Below are 17,163 nucleotides of genomic sequence, written 5' to 3' on the forward strand. Positions count from 1 at the left end.
TGCAGCCTTGTGGCAATTCATGGTATTTAAAATCATTATGTTTAGTCTTTACACACCAAGAAAACTTTGACTATTTCCATGTTACATTTTGTTTTACATGTACTTTATGCTCATTGAAACTAGTAAGTTTTCAATGCATACATACCATCAAACCTTTACAAAAAATCAAGTACTGACAAAAATATATTCATATAGCTTTATGCAAAATGCTTTTGAAATCTGTACACTCATCTCTCTGATTTTTTAAAATAACGTTGTTTTAAAATAAAGAAAGAAACTCCTAGATTATATAAAAAGTGATTGGATCATGATCCAGATCGGCCTTATTGTTTTACCCTCTCCGTATCTGACGTTCCAAGGACACATGACAGAGGAAGCACTACCTAAAGCTAAGTCATGAGGAACACAGTGTGGTCTAATGAAATACAGGTTACAGATGGAACAAACATTTTAAAAGTAACTAAAATGTATCTTTTTTGACACATTACATAATTCCCTTGGCATTTGTATCTAGGCACTATCTTACTTATATTTAAATAGTTAGAAATAGGACTTAAAGAATAAGTATGGTATTGACCCTTTTTTATTTGCAAATTATGAATATTGCTTAATAAAATTTTAAATTTGGCTAATTGTCCTATAGGGCATCTTGGATACTAATTAAACCAAGAAAGATCAGTGTTTATGGTTCAGTATTGTTGTTATTAGAAACTGATTTTTTTTTTTACAACTTTATTTTACAAAGCAAAGATAAATGTACAGATTTTAAACATTTTTTGCTTAAAATTATACAATTTTTGTCAGTACTTTTTTTCAGATTTTAACATAATTTTTACATAAAACTATATGAATATATTTTTTAGTCAGTACTTGATTTTTTTCAAGGTTTGATAGTATGCCTTGAAAACTTAATAGTTACAATGAGCTAAAGTACATGTAAAACAAAATGTAACATGGAAATAGTTGAAGTTTTCTTGTTTTGTAAATATTTTTTTTGTTTTGTTTTGTTTTCTTTAGTTCTTGGACTTCATACAGTCTGTGGGTTGTTTCTGGGGGAGTGCAAGCCTCTGGCGTTAGCATCCCACTATCAGTGACTGCATATTACGTCTGTTCTTTTGTGACTGGGTTATCTCACTCAGGATGATATTCTCTAGATGCAGCCATTTTCTTGAGAATTTGGTTAAGTCATTGTTTCTGGTGGCTGAGTAGTATTCCATTGTGTATATGTACCACAATTTTTGTATCCATTCATCTTCTGAAGGACATCTGGGTTCCTTCCAGCTTCTGGCTATTATAAATAGAGCCGCTATGAATATTGTGGTGCATATATCTTTGTTGTGTATTAAAGTGTCTCTGGGGTATATGCCCAGAAGTGGAATAGCTGGGTCTTCAGGTAGTACTATATCCAATTTTCTGAGGTATCGCCAGACTGATTTCCAGAGTGGTTGTATTAGCTTGCAACCCCACCAACAGTGGAGAAGTGTTCCTCTTTCTCCACAGCCTCGCCAGCATCTGCTGTCATCTGAGTTTTGGATCTTGGCCAATCTGACTGGTGTGAGGTGGAATCTCAGGGTTGTTTTGATTTGCATTTCCCTGATGGCTAAGGATGTCGAGCATTTCCTCAGATGTTTCTCGGCCCTTCGGTGTTCCTCAACTGAAAACGTTTTGTTTAGCTCTGTACCCCATTTTTTAATAGGGTTATTTGATTCTCTGGTGTCTAGTTTTTTGAGTTCCTTGTACACCTTGGATATTAGGCCTCTATCTGATGTGGTGTTGGTAAAGATCTTTTCCCATTCTGTTGGTTGCCGTTTTGTTTTCTTGACGATGTCCTTAGCCTTACAGAAACTTTGCAATCTCATTAAGTCCCATTTGTTAATATTTGACCTTAGAGCTTGAGAAACTGATTTTTTTAAATAATTTAGATAAAAAGAGTTACCCAAATATCTCTATATATTAGGTATCTCTAGTGAAAGTTAATAGAGTTAACTTTTAAATTGAAAACTAGTGGGTTTTTTGTTGCTGTTTTATTTAAATTGTAAACAATAAACAAAAATTAGTTTTGAATAGGATAGGATCTAAAGCAAAAAAATAAAATCAGCCATAACAAAAAGTCATGATTAAATAGGAGATAATATTTTTATTTAACTTCATTAAAATCAAGATTAGTGTTATTTTATCATTTAGAAATCAGATAGATTATTAGATATTATAAACAAAAATTAAAATCTAATTACAAAAAAAAATTTAAGAAACATAAAAAATGAGAAAAGTGTTAGTAACTTGGAAGACTTGATTATCACTGGTGGTGGAGACTGTTATCCAATATTTTCAAAGTCCACATGAATGTATTCTCAGGTTGAAAATGTCTACATCCTCCTAAAAGTGAGTTCCAAGTACATGGAATCAGTCCTGATTTATGGACTGGAGAATGGAATCTTTGGTGTGATACCTTTTTTGTTTTATAAGTTGGTGAAATCATCTTGTCTTTATCCTCTGAGACAGGCTCTGCAACAAATTTTGAATTTTAGTTATCGTAGTTGAGGATTTTACAATGCTATGTGTTTTGTTTCTTTAATAGAACAAATCTTAAGAACAGGTTTAAATATGTGTTAATTAACACAGTATAAATAGTCTAAGTAGGCATCAGATCCTAAAGAGAAACTTTTTTTGGTTAAAGCAATGACTAATTATCTAAAAAGCAAAGGCTTTGACTAATGAAAAAGTATTAAAATTTAATCATAGGTTTTAAATGTTTATTTAGTAAAGGAGTATTAAAAACAAACCAATTGTCTTACTCAGAGTTTCCATTCCTGCACAAAACATCATGATCAAGAAGCAAGTTGGGGAGGAAAGGTTGTATTCAGCTTACACTTCCACATTGCTGTTCAACACCAGAGGAAGTCAGGACTGGAACCCAAGCAGGTCAGGAAGAAGGAGCTGATGCAGAGGCCATGGAGGGATGTTGCTTACTGGCTTGCTACCCCCTGGCTTGCTCAGCCTGCTTTCTTATAGAACCCAGTTCTACCAGCCCAGGGATGGCACCACCCACAATGGGTTGGGTCCTCCCCTCTTGGTCGCTAGTTGAGAAAATGCCTTACAGCTGGATCTCATGGAGGCATTTCCCCAACTGAGGCTCCTTTCTCTGTGATAACTCCAGCTTGTGTCAAGTTGACATAAAAACAGCCAGTACATCAATATAAGATAACACTGCTGCAAAACATAAAGTAATAAATTTATTCCAGTGTGTGGAATTAACCTTAAATAATTTATAACCTTTACATTATTTTAACTTAGATACATGTTTTAGTCAATGAATTAGTTAATTATTAATTTACTTTGCATCCCAAGTGAAATTTCCCCCTTTCTCATCTCCTCCCCATCCTTCCCTTCCCACCCCTCCCCCTAATTCTCATCTACTCCTCCCCTGTTTCTCTTTAGAAAAGGGGAGACCTCCCATGGATATCCCTGGCAAATCAAATTACAGTAAGACTAGGTTCATCTTCCCTCTTGAGGCTAAAGGAATCAGCCCAGTAGGAGGAACAGGTCCCAAAGGCAGGCAACAGAGTCAGAGGCAGCCTGTTAGGAGTCTCATGTGAAGACCAAGTTATACAACTGTTACGTATGTTCTAAGGGCATAGGTTCAGTCTCTGTGAGACCCTATGGACCTAGGTTAGTTGATTCTGTACATTTTCCTGTAGTATACTTGGCTCTTCTGGCTCCTACAAAGCTTTCTTCCCTTCTCCTGGAAGATTCCCCAAGCTCAGCTGTGAGTCTCTGCATCTGTTTCCCTTTGCTGCTTGGTGGAGTCCCTCTGATCATGGTTATACTAGGCTCTTGTCTGGGGTTCTGGGTGCCCGTGTGACCTCCGGGAAAGCAGCCAGAGGCAACATATTTCGCTTTTTAAGCAACCTTTTACAACATACTTTAATTTTAACATCATTATTAGAAAATTTAGAAAACGTGGTAATTTTAAATGAAAGCTCCAAAAGTTGTATCTAAAACACAGAAAATACACAGTATATTAGATATCTAACAATTATAGACACAGATAAAGCATATTACTAATTTTTGTTGTCTTCACCAAATTTAAAAAATAACTTGTTAAAGATTTAAGTTTCTATAACATTGAAATTCTTTCTCTTGGAAAAACTATTTACTTTTCACTAGTGTTGATGAGGCATCCAAAACAATATAAAATGTGACATTTATAAATTTGCTATTATTATTTTGAGTAAACTCAAAGAGGAATAGTCGTTTTAAATGCATCATTATTGTACAATACATTAAAATGATCTGTAAATTCTCATATGTTTGTTAGACCCCCGAATAGGTTTTTTAAATGCAAATTTAAAAAAACGAACCTTTAAAGTTCTTCTCTTAAATAGACCTGGCTAAAATAAGGGTCTTAAAAACCCTGTTCATTTGTTTGTTTTTAAAGACACGGAAGTGAAGAAAGTGTCCTTAACATCATTTAAATGTTTGTATGTATTTATACGTTCACATGCACATATAACATATGTAAAGACACAGGCTTAGCTGGTGAGAAGAGGCTGTGACGGCGGAGAAAACTAATGAGAACTTCAGAACTGTGGAGAAACTGCAATGTCGCACATCTAGAAGCTAATTGCCATATTTTGAGCTCGTTCTAGCTCTTGGGAACAGCCATTCTGTGTCCACCTCTGTGTTGGGAGTCTCAGTTCATACTTCTTCAGGATACCAAAGTTAACATATTTTTATAGCAAGTCAAAGCAAAGGCAATAAGTCATCCTCAGATTTAATTTTGTCCCCCTGGTCAGGTGGTCATCTTTGCCTTTTTTCATCTGCTATGCTTTCCCTCATTGTGGCCTCTGTGTAAGAGGAGGGGAGTTCAGATACCCTGATGGATATGGGCTGTTACATTCCTCCCAAGTCACCGTATGGATTACATGTAGGTTAACTCAGAACTGCTAACAGTGGTGCTGGGCTTTTTACAATGTATTTCTACAGATATCTTTCAAATTATGAACTACAAATGTGCCCTTATAGTATAGAATGCTGTGTGATAACATTTTCTGGAGAGATACAATAAGTACACACACAAATAGGGGAGAAAGTGATAGATTTATTACATAATGATAATAGATGATAGATAGAAAAATAGATAGATAGATAGATAGATAGGTTATTGTTAGATAAATAATAGCTAGGTAGACATAGACAGATGATAAATATTAAATAAATATGTAGATGATAGATGTAGATAGATGTAGATAGATAGATAGATAGATACACAGACAGTAAATAGATGATAGATAGATCAATAAATATATAGAGGATAGATAAGAGAGAATAAGAGAGAGAAAAAAGAGAGAAGAAAGTCTATTCACCCCAGAAAGAGAACTCATGAAAAACCAAATGAAAGGTTACACTGATATTCGTGCCTGTGAAACAATGAGTTGTTATTGGGGTTCCTAACAGGACTATGAGTGAGGAATTACTCACAGGAGCAGGGGTGACTCAAATGCAACTGCATCACCCAAAAGAACCAACACTGGTGATGACTCACTGAAAGCATATACCCTGGAGCTCTCCGCACAGCTTTCAGGTAACTTAGTCTTTATGTGGCACGAGGCTGCCAGAGGCCCCTCCCAGTCAGCTGTTTACACGGGTTTTATGCTGGGGAGGAGCCCTGGGGAATCATCCAAGTTTCTGTTCTCTTGGTCATCGAAGTGACTTTTTGTTTACCTCCTAAACATCATGAGTCTTCCCTCCCCCATGGAGGGAACTTGTCAGAGGAAACTGCTATACAACCAATGTAAAAGTGCCTCTGTCTGTCCCTCCTGTTCCCGTCATATACATAATCTCCTGTAATCCTCACAACAATCCTTGGAGGCTGGAAGTATTAACTCCATTCATTATATAAATGAAACACCACCTGAATGAGTGAAGCCAAAGGTTTCCAAATTTACAAATAGTTAGGAATTAAGTGCCTCTCACAGACTGTATTGCCAGGGTTCCAGTGAATCTTCAGTAAATGAAAACAGTAGGTTTCAATCCAAAACCCACATTTCATTCCTTCTAAAAATAAAGCTACTAACACAGGAAAAGGTGAATCGAATCACCATTTCTTTCTGATTTTCCAATTAAGTCAAAAATAGCCAAGATGAAGCTTTCTTTTATATTTTTGTCTAAGCCATGGGTATGAGTGGGAAAAAGTGGAGAGTTGAAAGGGGCTTCACCTTTCACCTCAATTCTGGGTGATGCTGCCTTCATCACCTGTAGCTGGAGGGCAGTGGCAGGCAGCTAAGGAAAACATTATGGCTCAGATCACAGGCTGTGGGGCAAAGCTGGGTTCTGCTTTCAAACCGTACAACCTACAGCAGTCCCTTTCTCATTGGGCCTTAGTAAACCAGTGAGTAATACCGGAATATAGTGTGTTAATTGAAAAGTTAGGGGAATGTCACTGTCTGGGTCCTAATGATGATACATTCTGCAACATCATCATAAGAGAATGTTAGGCCAAATGCAAAACTTAAGACAAATGGTTGGGTTTTTTTTAATTATTTATTTTATTTATATGTGTACACTGTAGCTAGATGATTGTGAGCCACCATGTTGTTACTGGGAATTGAACTCAGGACCTCTGGAAGAGCAGTCAATGCTCTTAACCACTGGGCCATTTCTCCAGCCCCCACAAATGGTTGTTAAAGAGGGTAAGAAAGCTCAAGAAAATATGTGATACAAACTACTACATTCCATCTCTCCATAATCAGGATATTCTGATCATCCACAATTTAAGGATTTATAAGATCTTCCTCAAAGAATTTCAATTCACAATCTCTTCTTGAATTTTGAGACTAAGTTGAGACATATAGTGAAGATTTAAGAAAGTCAGAAATAGTAATAGGAAAATCATCCAGTCACAGCCTAGTCCAAACTACAAAATAATACCAGATCTCCAATGTTGGTTGTATCTACTTGAGCTATGTCAATAACATAGACACTTTCGTGGCTTTCCACATCAGAATTTATTGAATAACAGTAAATATACAAGTTCACATACATTCACTTCATTGGCTTTAGTTTGCCAAGAGTAAATGTCGTATCCTGACAGGGAGTTGTCCCTCCCTTTGGCTATTAGAATATTGAAACAATGGTCCCCAAGATGGTAGAATCCAGCCCCACCCAGGGATCTCTTCCTGGGAAAAAGAAAAGACCAGGTTCCTAGTCCCAGCCAGAAAGGGTACTTTGTCTTACTGAGAGAGATTCCACACCAAAGTAACAACCTGCCAGACCATTTTGAAGGACAGACTGAAGCCAAGACACGGGTAATGGATGTTCACACCTGAACCGGGACTACTTAATTATGCACACTTTTTGCCCTTCATTTGAACCTAAATTCCATGTGAAAGCCCCTAAGATGTGCCAGACTGAACCACTTTGTTCTCCTTCCATTGTGGTCACAATGAATCAATCCTCTCATCTTCCTTTTTATCATTACTTTGTCATTTTCATTGACCCATTGTAGATGAGTAACAGCTTATTAAGGATAATTATTAGGCTAATTAGTCCTAGTATATTAGGGCTGCCAACCTTATCTAGGCTATGACCTAAAAAATTTGGTAATGATTTTGGCAAGCCATGGCCACCAGGGAAAAAAAAGACAAGACACATTTAGATGTGTGGTAGTTTGAATGAGAACTTTTTGGCATAGTCTCTGCATCTGAGCACTTGGTCTCCTATAGTTGGTGATGTTTGGGTACGTTTAGGAGGTGTGGCCTTGCTAAAGGAAGTCTGTCACTGGGAGTAGACCTTGAGGTTTCAAGTCTATGTGTAACTCTCATTTCACATTTCTTGTTTCTTGCTTGTGGTTCAAGATCCTAGTCCTCAGCCTCTTGTTCCAGCTGCTGTGTCTCTACTCTGCCGTCACAGACTCCTATCCCTCTGGAACTGTAAGCTCAAATAAACTCTTCAATAGGTTGCTAAGGTCATGGTATCATAAGTGATGAGATTATAGAAAAATTTATTTTATAGCTGATTACCTGAAACTAAGTGAATATCTACAATAGCTATCACAATGGGGTATTATTTTTTTTTAAATGAAAACAATCAAGGTGCTAGATAGATGACTCAGTGGTTAAGAGTACTGGCTGCTTTTCCAGAAGACCCAGGTCTAATTAAAATAAAAGTAACCAAGAATATAGTATGTCCTTGTCTTAGGTAGGGCTTTACTGCTGTGAACAGACATCACGGACAAGGCAACTCTTATAAGGACAACATTTAATTATGGCTGGCTTACAGGTTCAGACATTCAATGCATTACCATCAATTCAGGAACATGGTGGCATCCAGGCAGGCATCATGAAGGAGAAGCTAAGAGCTCTACATCTTCACCTGAAGGCTGCTAGCAGAATACTGGCTTTCAGGCATCAATGAGCAGGGTGTTAAAGCCCACTCCCACAGTGACACACCTATTCCAACAAGGCCACACCTACTCCAACAAGACCAGACCTCCAAATAGTACCACTCCATGGGCCAAGCATATGCAAACCACCACGGTTCTAAAGAAGTAAAGACAATGGATAGGAAAGCAAATGGAAAGCCAAATTATAAAAGAAATTAGGTCACAATGCAGTATTGTTTTAAATTTTCCTATAATAAAAAATGTTTTACTCCATATACCCAATACTTTTAATGAAAGAGATAAAAAAATAGAAAAAATTCAGATAAATATAGTGGAAAACTTGATTATTTTTGAATATGAGAACTTGCTTTAATAAGTAAAGTAGTAGGCCCTGGTGAGAAAACAATCATAACCAAAACATAAGTGATGTAAAAGGATACAATGTTGCTACCTGTATCCTGATCAAGAGTAATTTAAGGATACAATGCTGATACCCATATCCTGATCAAGACAGTAATTTAAGGATACAATGTTGCTACCCATATCCTAATCAAGACAGTAATTTAAGGATACAGTGTTGCTACCTATATCCTGATCAAGAGAGTAATTTAAGGATACAATATTGCTACCTGTATCCTGATCAAGACAGTAATTTAAGGATACAATATTGGGCTGGAGATATGGCTCAGCAGTTAAGAGCACTGACTGCTCTTCCAGAGGTCCTGAGTTCAATCCCCAGCAACCACATGGTGGCTCACAACCATCTGTAATGGGATCTGATGCCCCCTTCTGGTGTGTCTGAAGACAGCTACAGTGTACTCATATACACAAATAAATCTTTTTTTTAAAAAAAAGGATACAATGTTGCTACTTGTATTCTGACCAAGACAGAGCTTGGCATCATTTTATCATTTAACAATATATTAAGCCAAGTTTTAAATATTTAAAAATATGACAGGATTTAAGAAATGTAAAATGTAGTCCTTTCCCTTCAAACCAAAGGGAGTTTTCTTCTAAAATAATACATATCTTCATTTTTCAGGAGCTTGTACAAAGATTTTGTAATCAACTTTATAATTTTAGTTATTTTCAAAAGACCTTTGTCACAGTGTATGTTTCCCTTCACTAGATATGATGCCTGTTGTTTTTACTAAACTTTTTGTAAGTACTTATTTTAAAAGTGACAATAGTTTTTTTTTTTTTTTTTTTTTTTTTTTTTCTAAAAGGCAGCTCTTAAAAGAAAGGCAAACACCAGTTAGTTTTGACATTTTGATAGTGAAAGAGTTGTTTACTGAAAATAACACATACGATTCTTTTTTTTATAATGGGACAAATTATAATTATATATAAGTATTCAGTGGCTCGCTAACAAATCAAAGCTTTCCATTTTAGATGGTTTACCTAGGTTTTTTTTTTAAAGATAAAAGACATTAAACAGAGTCCAAATTTTAATAGCCTTTAATTGTTGGAACCAGCTGAGTTATAACTGTGCCATCTTTTTTCCTCAAATTTAACTACCATAACCTTTTCAAAACATGCTTTAGTCTTTTAATTTATTTTTAACCTATTTTTTATTTTGAAAGAATTTTTTACCTAACATAAAAAGACCTTTTTCACACAAAGCATTCCCTTTTTTGCTAAAATTTTCTTTACCAAAAATAGACTTTATTACCCATGGATATTTTTCATATGATTTGTTTTGTTTTATTTTGTTTTTGAAAATCCAGAGAATACTTTTTTGTCAACAAATTACATTTCAAATGACAACCCAAAAAATCATATTACATCATAGGAATTAATTATTGTCTGGTAGTTTGAATATTGCTTAGCCCAGGGAGAGGCACTATTAGGAGAAGTGGCCTTGTTGAAGTAGGTGTGGCCTTGTTGGAGCAAGTGTGACACTGTGGGCATGGGCAATGAGACCCTTCTCCTAACCACATGGGAGCCAGTCTTTTTCTAATGGCCTTCAGATGAGGATGCAGAGCTAACTCTCAGCTTCTCCTGCACCATGCCTGCCTGGATGATGCCATGCTCCCACCTTGATCATAATAAACTGAACCTCTGAAACTGTAACCAACCTGTTATCTTTGTAAAAGTTGTGTTGGTCATGGAATCTGTTCACAGCAGTAAAACCCTAACTAAAAAATTATCCAAAATACATCATAAATGAGTAATTATATTTTTATGTAAATAAAATTAAGGATGTCTATAAACTACAAGATGTCGCTATATTTAAAATAAACACTCTTTATTCTAAAATGTTTATGGGCATATACCTATTTATACATATATATTCATTCACACATTCACATCTTGAAAGTCACACAATAGTATTTAATACGTAGTGGCCATGGATCTTATTTACATCATTTGGAAAATAAGCATTATAGGTCATAGAAGACAGATCAAATAAAACCCTTAGAAACACATATGAATTCTGACCATGGAAACACACTGAACTAACATGGGTTGTGTGACCGTTTCTAAATCTCCTGTATGAAGTTTTCAAGCAAACATGTCAGGAAAGAGGCCTTCCATCCTGAGGTGTTCCCCTCCACCCACCACTCTCCTATTTAGTTATTTTCACTTTGTATGCTTTGTCATTTGAACACAAACCAGCTTTCTCTTAAATGTAACCTGAGAACGAGGTTGGTAAAAGGGTACGGCTCTATGAGTCAGGTGAAAGATGGTCTTACTTTGGTCAGAAGGAGAAGTGGACTCCCCATTCCAGAAATACTGAGAATGTGAGCCTGCTTTGGCCTGACCAGCGGGAGAAACTGCAGGTGGTGGCTGGTGCATGTTTTACTAGAAAAGCAGTGGTTGGTTCTGTGATGTGCAACCCTGGAGATGGGGTGGAGATGGGGCGCCTATAATAATCCACACAAGAAAGGTACAGACAACCACACTGATTAGGAGTCCTTTATTAGCCAGTGACCAAGAGTAGTCTCATGCCTCAAAGTGTTTTCATGCAGAAGTTCAGGGGTACAGCATTTTTTAAAGGCAAAAGTCACAAACATCAAAGTTAGATGATGGTCAGAGTAACCCTAAAACATTCATTCCTGGCAGAATATAGTAATTAATTTAGACAGAATAACAATTATTATTTTTTACTTATACCTTCCTCAGTTATTTTAGTTTATGATAAGTTTGTATAAACATTAATTATTCTGGTTAATACATCTGGACCAATGGTTAAGGCTATGGAAATCTCAAATGTGTTGCGAAGGTAAATTGACTATTGTGCAGTAGGAAACCAAGAACTGTTTAAGAAAACATAAAATGGAGTCAGGACAAGATGGGGTACTTTAGTCATGTCTTACCTGCATGGGGCCATGGGGAGCAAGTACAGGGAGAGTATGAGCTCCGGGTCTAAGAGAAATCAGGAGGCTTTTAGGAAGATCCCAAGGGCTAGAAAGTAGCAAGCTTGACTTTGTGTCAGCGGAGTCAGATAAAACTGAAGTGTGACACTGGAGATGCTGGACGTTTGGTCATCAGAACGAAGCAGAGAGGTAGTCTAGGCATGAGGCCATCCGTTGTAGAAATGTGGCAGTTTCTAACCAGCTGGAGGAAGAGGCTTTCTGGACAGGGAGCTCTAGTGTGGAGAATATAGCGAAGAAAAGCAGAGAGGGGGGAAAAAGCTATTTTAGAGGTAGAAAAGACATTTGCTACAGGAATCTTTGAACCATTTGCCACTGGGCTGCATAAGATCCAGGACTGTACCAGTGTTTACATCAAGGGGACTATATTCACGACATCAAAAGCCATTGTCTAACTTGTTTTTCTGTGAAGACTTGATGCTATAAAAGAAAATTGGGTATAATCCCTCCCCCCAGGTTAAATCATTTTGAGAAAAGGTCCCTGAAAGGAGAACCTAGGCAGGCAAGAATAAGAATGGACTTTGTCCATTATGAGGCTTGGTGAGTGGGCCACACAAGTGGAGAGAAGTGAAGAAAACCTCCTCCCCTCCTCCCTCATCTCCTCCCAGAAGAGTAGCCATTGACACACCAGGAAAACAAACTGAGCTTGGGCATCCCCAAAACTGAGCAAATGGGCCCTAACCCAAGCTCAGAGGAGGCACCTGCCTTAACACTAACTTTTAGTTGGTTGGTCCACATATAGCAGTTGTCCCAAAGATGAGGGTTTTTTTTTTTTCTTTTTCTTTCTTTCTTTCTTTCTTTTTTTTTTTTTTTTTTTTTTTTTTTTTTTTTTTTTTTTTTTTTTTTTTTTTTTTTTTTTACCAAAGGAAGATAGGGGCTAGTGCAGGGTATAGAGAAGCATCAGTAAAAGTAATGGGGTCAATGGAGCCCAAAGGGCATCTGTTTCAGCTGAGCCCCCTCATGAGCTTTGGCACCATTATGAAAGGTTTCAGGTTAGGAGCTCAAGGTACACACACTGAGAGAGGTGGATTGTCTGAGGAAAGCTCAGACCCATAAGGTAGAGTGTGCGCCCATTCGAACATGTTTCAAAGATATTGGAAGGAGTAGAGCCGCGCTTTGAGTGGATGTGCACAGCTGGCTCTAACTTTAGAAAGCAAAAGAAGAGGTCTTGTATTTTGAATGAGTGACTTTGAGGAAGTGACGGTTAGCTATTGTGTTTCTAGCACTCTTTTAAAGTAGACAAAACTCCTTCTTGATCAAGTGAATAGAATCTTTCTTTGGCTGGGTAGAGACTTAACATTCCGTGTAAACCGGTATAGTTGGCTTTAAAACTGGCATTGGCTGGGTCTGTTTTATACAGACTTGTCTGCTTCTGCTGGCTTTCCCTGGCTCTAGGAAGTGCCCAGACTCTAGTAGCCGCCCCACGGGTCTTCCACCATATCACTTCACTTCCACCGTATGTCTGTTCTAGGTTAAAGAATTTGACACCAATTTCACATATGTGCAGCAGTCAGAATTCTACCTGGAGCCAAACAGCAAGTACGTCTTTCAAGTGCGGTGTCGAGGAACTGGTAGTGGACGCTGGCAGCCCTGGAGTTCGCCCTTTGTCCACCAAACTCCCCAGACAGGTGGGTAAGATCCAATACTCTTTGCACCTTTCCTTTTGATCTCTCTTCTCAAAGCATTCTTTCAGCTTGCCTGCTACCATGGAGAGAAGCGATTCCATGGAGAATGATAATATTGAAATCAGCAATCATTGAAATGAGCTTTTGAAGTCTTGGAGAAATCAGGAGTTCAAGTCTCATACTTATTCGTAGCCAAAGCAATAGACAGCAAACCAACAGCCAACCTCAAACCAAATGAAGATAAACTCGAAGCAATTCCACTAAAATCAGGGACTAGACAAGGCTGTCCACTCCCTACCTATTCAATATAGTACTGGAAGTACTAACCAGAGCAATCAGACAGCAAAAAAGAGGTCAAAGGAATACAAATTGAAAAGGAAGAAGTCAAAATATCACCATTTGCAGATGATATGATAGTATACTTGAGTGACCCCAAAAATTCCACCAGAGAACTCCTACAGCTAATAAACAACTTCAGCAAAGTGGCTGGATATAAAATTAACTCAAACAAATATCTACTTTCTCTACTCAAAGGATAAACAGGTTGAGAAAGAAATTAGAGAGTCGACAATCTTCACAATAGTCACAAAGAATATAAAATACATTGGTGTGACCCTAACCAAACAAATGAAGGATCTGTATGACAAGAACTTCAAGTCTCTGAAGAAAGAAATTCAAGAAGACCTCAGAAGGTGGAAAGATCTCCCATGCTCATGGATTGGAAGGATAAACATAATAAAAATGGCCGTCTTGCCTTGATAATTTGTGAAATGGTTTAAACACACTGTTAAGGCTTATGTTTCAACACATTCACCCACAACTCTCCCCACAAAAGGTTTTTGATTCCATACACCATTGGAGTGACAATTCTTACACTAATTTTCCATAAGTCTTTGTTTTGAAAAGTATCACTGAGTAACAAATTTTTTAAAAATAAAATAATTTGAATAAACACTAATTATCACTATATTAAAAGAACCAGAAAGAACTAAAAACACTTAACCACGGGATTAATGACTTCTCAGAAAGACTTTGCGGATAGGAATTTAAAAGACCTCATTCCTATAATTAATAACTACTTATACATACATAAAATTGTGCTACACAATTATGCCTTCTTAGTGAAATAGATTTCAATTGTAAGCAAGTGATAAGGTCAATCAGTTATAATCATCATTATTATATTCCAGAATATTCCGTGAACTAGAGGTATGCCTTTTATTTAGTTCATAAGCCAGGCGGGTTTTTTTACTTTCCAGAAAGAACACATATGGCTTAATTATACTCATATTATCAATGACATCATCCTTACTTCAACAGCTTAATAACTGTGGTCTATGGTTTCAAGTGGAAGGAGCCAGGCAAGCCAAGTTCTTTTGGCGCCCCCTGATGTCCAGATCTTAGAGCTACATTATTAAGGGAATGATTTTCAAGTTACCAGTTCTCTCCTTTTGGAATTTAAGTTTTAATGTATTCTGTCTTAACTTGATATTGGTAAAACTTCATGAGACTTTACATAGAATATAAAATAGAATTATTTGGTAATTAAATTGTTTTCTGAATTTTATTTTATTTTGGTTTAATGTGTATGAGTGCTTTGTTTACATGTTTGTCTCTGCCTGATGGATTGCCTCAATCTGTAGTTATGCATGGTTGTGAGCCACATTGGGGGTGCTGGGAATGGAACCATGTTCTTCTGGATAATCTCTTATATGCTGATCCATCTCTCTAGCCCCAAGTAACCTGATTCGTTTTAAATAAATACTCAAACGAGTATAATTAAGCATAATTCACTTAAATTAGCAAAGTACTGATTTCAGCTTGTTTGTTTTCCCCATTAACCATATTTGGGTGTGGAACCAGCATCCACCATCTGCAAATGTATAGCCTGAATCGTGGTTGGACAGGCAGCACATTGCTCGTGGGTCACTGCACTGGGTTGTTCAAATGCTGGGTATTCTCACTACTGCTCAGCAGTTTCATTTTGTTGTTATAGTTAAGTTCTGTCAAAGCAGAAGGGCAAATAATGTGGCCCCTCTACAGGTTAAGGGTAGGTCAACAAATGGTATGTGCATGTGTGTCTGTGCCTGGTTTCTTTGTTTGAACAGAGTGTCATTCTGTAATATAGGCTTGTCTTTAACTTGTGATAATCCTCCTGCCTCAGCCCTCCAAGTACTGTAATTACAGGTATTTGTCATCATATCCAACACAAATGTTTAAGGACAAAGCTTCTCCATCTAGCATAGAAGGGAATAAGAACCTACAAAATCTAGGCTTAAAGTTTCTTACTTCATAAGGTGAAATTTCACTTAGAAGGCAAGACAGCAGTCAAACTTAAATATTTATGCACTCCACACATTAGCTAAAAGGAGCCACAGTTGATTCTTCTGTTGTCTTTCCTTTCTGTGATACATTAAATGGGGAACAGTGAAAATACCAGAGAAAGTAAAAATATTAAAACTCAAATATATTTTCTTCTTTGCAAACACATTGTAAGTTTATCTATTATATGACTTAGAAATGTGTACTACTCATTTTATATTTCCCACACATTTACATTTTCTGACTGCTACTCCAGTGTGTTCTATTTGCCTATGTAGTCTACATTGCTGAGTTTTTATGGCCACACATTATTCTTGTGTGTAGATTATCCTGACTTATTTAATCATGCAGTGCCTAAGGAGGCCAGAAGAGGGCATTTGATCCCTTGAAACTGGATTTATATGTATGCAACATGTAGATACTGTGAATACACCCTACCTCCTCTGGAAGAGCAGACAGTGCTCTTAACTGCTGAGCCATCTCTCCAGGCCCCATTTTCTTTTCCTTTCTTTCTTTCTTTTTTTTTTTTCATTTTACTTTTACTAGATATATTTTATTTACATTTCAAATGTTATCCTCTTTTCTGCTTTTCCCCTTAGACCCCCTACCCCATCTCCCCTCCCTCTGCTTCTATGAGGGTGGCTCCCAATGTCCCACCCCCTTCCACCTTTCTGCTCTTATATTCTTCTACACTGGGGCATTGAGCCTTGACAGGACCAAGGACTTCTCTTCCCATTGATGCCCAACATGGCCATCCTCTGCCAAATATGCAACTGGAGCCATGGGTCCATTTATTTCTACACTTTGGATAGTAGTTTAGTCCATGGGAGCTCTGGTTGGTTGGTATTGTTATTCTTATAGAGTCACAAACCCCTTCGGATCCTTCAATCCCTTCTCTAACTCCTCCATTCTCAGTTCAATAGTTGGCTGTGAGCATCTGCCTCTGTATTTGTCATGATCTGGCAGAGCCTATCAAGGGACAGCTATATGTCAACATGTAATTCTTGGCATCAGCAATATTCTTTGGGTTTGGTAGATCTCCAGGTGAAGCAGTCTCAGGATGGCCTTTGCTTCAGGCTCTGCTTCAAACTTTGTCTCCCTATTTTCTCCTATGAATATTTTTGTTCCCCCATCTGAGAAGGACTGAAGCATCTGCCCTTTGATCTTCCTTCTTCTTGAGCTTCATGTGGTCTGTAAATTGTATCTTGGGTAATCCAAGCTTTTGGGCTAATAGCCACTTATTAGTGTGAGTGCATACCATGGGTATCTTTTTGTCATTGGGTTACCTCACTCAGGATGATATTTTCTAGTTCCAGCCATTTTCCTAAGAATTTAATGAAGTCATTGTTTTTAATAGCTGAGTGGTACTCCATTATGTAAATGTACCACATTTTCTGTATCCATTCCTCTGTTAAAGGCCATCAGGATTCTCTCTAGCTTCTGGATATTATAAATA

At 37.3% G+C, this 17,163-nt stretch overlaps 1 protein-coding gene across 1 annotated transcript in view; it reads left to right on the forward strand.

Annotated features, from left to right (window-relative positions):
* IL23R (interleukin 23 receptor) overlaps positions 1-17,163 on the forward strand; it is a gene marked incomplete at both ends in the record, with an annotated part of 69,057 nt that overhangs the window by 23,573 nt on the left and 28,321 nt on the right. The window contains one exon of the mRNA XM_080932144.1: positions 13,232-13,388. Within this exon, the coding sequence (XP_080788270.1) occupies positions 13,232-13,388 (157 nt within the window). The remainder of the gene's footprint in view (positions 1-13,231; positions 13,389-17,163) is intronic.

The sequence above is a fragment of the Micromys minutus genome, assembly GCF_963924665.1.
Source record: "Micromys minutus genome assembly, chromosome: 18".
Taxonomy (NCBI): Eukaryota; Metazoa; Chordata; class Mammalia; order Rodentia; family Muridae; genus Micromys; species Micromys minutus.